This window comes from Camponotus floridanus, unplaced genomic scaffold (genome assembly GCF_003227725.1).
Source record: "Camponotus floridanus strain SB8 unplaced genomic scaffold, Cflo_v7.5 scaffold166, whole genome shotgun sequence".
Taxonomy (NCBI): domain Eukaryota; kingdom Metazoa; phylum Arthropoda; class Insecta; order Hymenoptera; family Formicidae; genus Camponotus; species Camponotus floridanus.
In genome coordinates this window covers 341406-344439 of record NW_020229288.1, presented here as the reverse complement: position 1 = coordinate 344439, position 3034 = coordinate 341406, and the positions used below count along the sequence as shown (strand labels likewise).

At 51.8% G+C, this 3034-nt stretch overlaps 1 protein-coding gene across 1 annotated transcript; it reads right to left on the bottom strand.

Moving 5' to 3' along the window:
* Positions 1-982: 982 nt before the first annotated feature.
* Positions 983-1570, bottom strand: LOC112637435. Its single transcript, XM_025407204.1, has one exon. The coding sequence runs from the start codon at positions 1568-1570 to the stop codon at positions 983-985; it is 588 nt and encodes a 195-aa protein (XP_025262989.1).
* Positions 1571-3034: the final 1464 nt, after the last annotated feature.

Genomic DNA, 3034 nt, shown 5'->3' with positions numbered 1-3034 from the left:
TGTCTGGGCTCCAGTGCCTCGATTCGGGCGTTTACCCACCCCACTCGTAGCTTCTTGGCTGCGGTTAACTTGTTGGCCGCGGCCATCGGGCATCGCACCCAGAGGGTGCCCATTCCTCTGCCCACTGACCGTATGACCCCGACTTTAATGTTGTCGGGGTCGCATCCCGTAGCCTGGACGATGGCGTCCGTGACTTGACTCGGCGTTGCCGAATCGTCAAGGTCACGGACCCTAATTTCCGCCATCATTACTGGCCGTGTGACTCGCACCCCTTCTCTCTCGGCCAGCACCTCTCGTAGGCGTGCCGCCAGGGCGTCGGCTTTTTTGGCATTATCGGGGCCCTTAATTTCATAGATCTGGGCCCCTGTCAATGCCTTTCTGGCCGTCATGCCACTAATCTCCAACTCCGCCAGGTCGATATTCCTGACGGCATGTTGGAGATTATCTCGGTAATCACCCGCATTGCAAGTGATTACCACTGCCGCTGTACGCGGCAATCGGAGGAGAACCTTTTTTTTTTTTTTTTTTTTTTTTTTTTACATGGGGAAATGCATTGACGCATACCCCCCCCAAGGAGAGTAAGGGGGGGGTTATGTGGGACTCCGGGAACTAAAACGTCTCGACTACCCACTAAAACCCCATGGTGACCACCTCGCACGCACTCGGGGGGGCAACGGGATCGGACTTGCACGCGTCCGCGGCCCCCCCTGGTCGTGCTACGACCCCCCCCGTTGGATGGGGAGGGTCCCTCTGTGAGAGGTGGGGCAGGGTGCGTAGGCACCCCACCCCCCTACAGGAAAATTGACGGTGAGACCGGGTCACCCTGTCTTACCGTCCTTCCGGGAAGGGGCTTGGTGTCGCGGGGGGAACTTCCGCGTTCTCCAGGCGCGAAAGACCCCCACGGCCCCTAGCCGAGGGACAATTGCGTCCCCCGGCCCGCCACTGGAGGAGGTGCAGGGATTAGGCTTCCCTGCTGGAGGTGCTACGGGCCTTGGCGATCATAGGCTCGCCGCCGTGCACCCCCCCTCCTCCGGCGGATTGGGTCAGCATCGGGATTGTCTTCCCTGACCCTCTCCGCGGCCTCCTTTTGTGAGATGACGTTCTCACAAAAGGAGACCATGGCGTCCCAGGCATCCTCGCTCTCGACCATCTTTGCTACGATGATCGGGAGCGAGAGATCGTCGCCCACCACCTGCCGCAAGTCGCGGCGTTCATCATCCCATGAGGGACACTCCTCTAGCGTATGCTGGGCTGTGTCCCTTTCCTCCTCGCAATGATGACAGCGCGTCGTCGGCTCGCGCCCCGCCTTCTCGTGCAGGTACTCACCGAAACATCCATGTCCGGTGAGCACCTGCACCGTCCTGAATGGGAGTCCTTTCGGCCGCCGATCCACCCATTCTTCTAATACTGGGCGGATGGCTCCGACAGCTCTGAGACCGACCCTGACGTGGGCCAGCCTCTCCTTCCATTTCTCTATCGCGAGCTGCCGGAACTGGGTCCTAGCAACTTCCTTTTCGCGCGGTGTCGGGGTTACTCCTTCCTGGCGGAGGGTAGTACGCCACTCATACATCGTGGCGTACGCCTCCGCTAACAGATCCCAAGGGATCGAACCCGACACCGCGAGCGCCGCCTCTGCGGGGGTGGTTTTGTACCCCCGCGTGAAATCGGAGGAGAACCTAACCTAACCTAACCTAACCTAACCTAACCTAACCTAACCTAACCTAACCTTTTTTTTTTTTTTTTTTTTTTTTTTTTTTTTTTTTTTTTTTTTTTTTTACCATCCGGGGAGGGAGGTGGTAATGCATTTACGCACACCCAGGGGACGGCCCCCTAGGTAGTGCGGGACTCCGGGGAAGGTTAAAGTCCCTTCCCCGACTACCCGCTAAGCCCGTAGGGTAATGCTTCCTACGAGCTCAAGGGAGAAATTGAAGGAACTGTGTCTGCATGGCATCTTCAACGTCTCCACTCACAACGCTAACCGCTTCCGTCCTAGTCCGTAATCTTAACTTATGGTAACATGTCTTCATTATCATGCATGCATGTCCAGAAGGACGTTCTGTGCTGTCCTCTAAACCTCCTGCAATCCTTTCTAATCAGTGCATTAGTTGCTCTTTTCGTTGCAGGTAACAGAGTACTCATTACTCATCCCGCCATCTTTCCTCTCAGGGTCACATGTGTGTGGTAATTATATAAGTAAGTATATAAGATGTATAGATATATAAGATAAGATATGGTAGTAAATAGATAAGTAAATAGGTGTGCGAGTTGTGTGTATATGATGTGTATATGTATGTGTGTGTGTGTGTGTGCGTGTATGTATGTATGTGTACGTGTGTGTACTTGTATATGTGTATGTGTGTGTTTGTGTATGTGTTTGGCTGCGTATGTATATATGTGTGTACATGTGTGGGTGTGGGTGTGTGTGTGTGTGTGTGTGTGTGTGTGTGTGTGTGTGTGTGTGTGTGTGCGTTTTGCGTGCGTGCGTGCCATGAGCCTTCATATCTAATAAGTCGTGTAAGTCCAAAAATTTATATTTTATGTAGCCTCACTTTCCTCATCTAACTCATCGACGTCACTCAGAAATTGTGAGTTATGTCTCTCCCTTTCTCGCTCAGCGTCCTCTTTGTGTCTCATAACTTCATTTGCATAATCGCTTAACGCTTTCCATTTCTCTTTATATTTACATATTTCCGGAACGTATGACGACCATTCTAATCGACATTTCATAATATCGTTTAATTTATTCCTAGCTTCATTCCACGTGGGACATTCGAACAAGGTATGTTGCGCAGAATCCACTCTCTTTCTTACCATACAATGTATGCACGTGTTAGTATTAGCCTTCCTTATCCTGTGCAAAAATTTCTGGAAACAGCCATGTCCTGACATAATCTGTGTAAGCCGATAGTTGGTTATTCCATGTTTCTGTCCATACCATAACGGTAAGTGGTCGCATATAACTTTCTGGATCTTGTGACTAGAATGAGATTGAGTGTCGTTCCGTAGATACGTTTCCCATGTTCTCATCATTGCC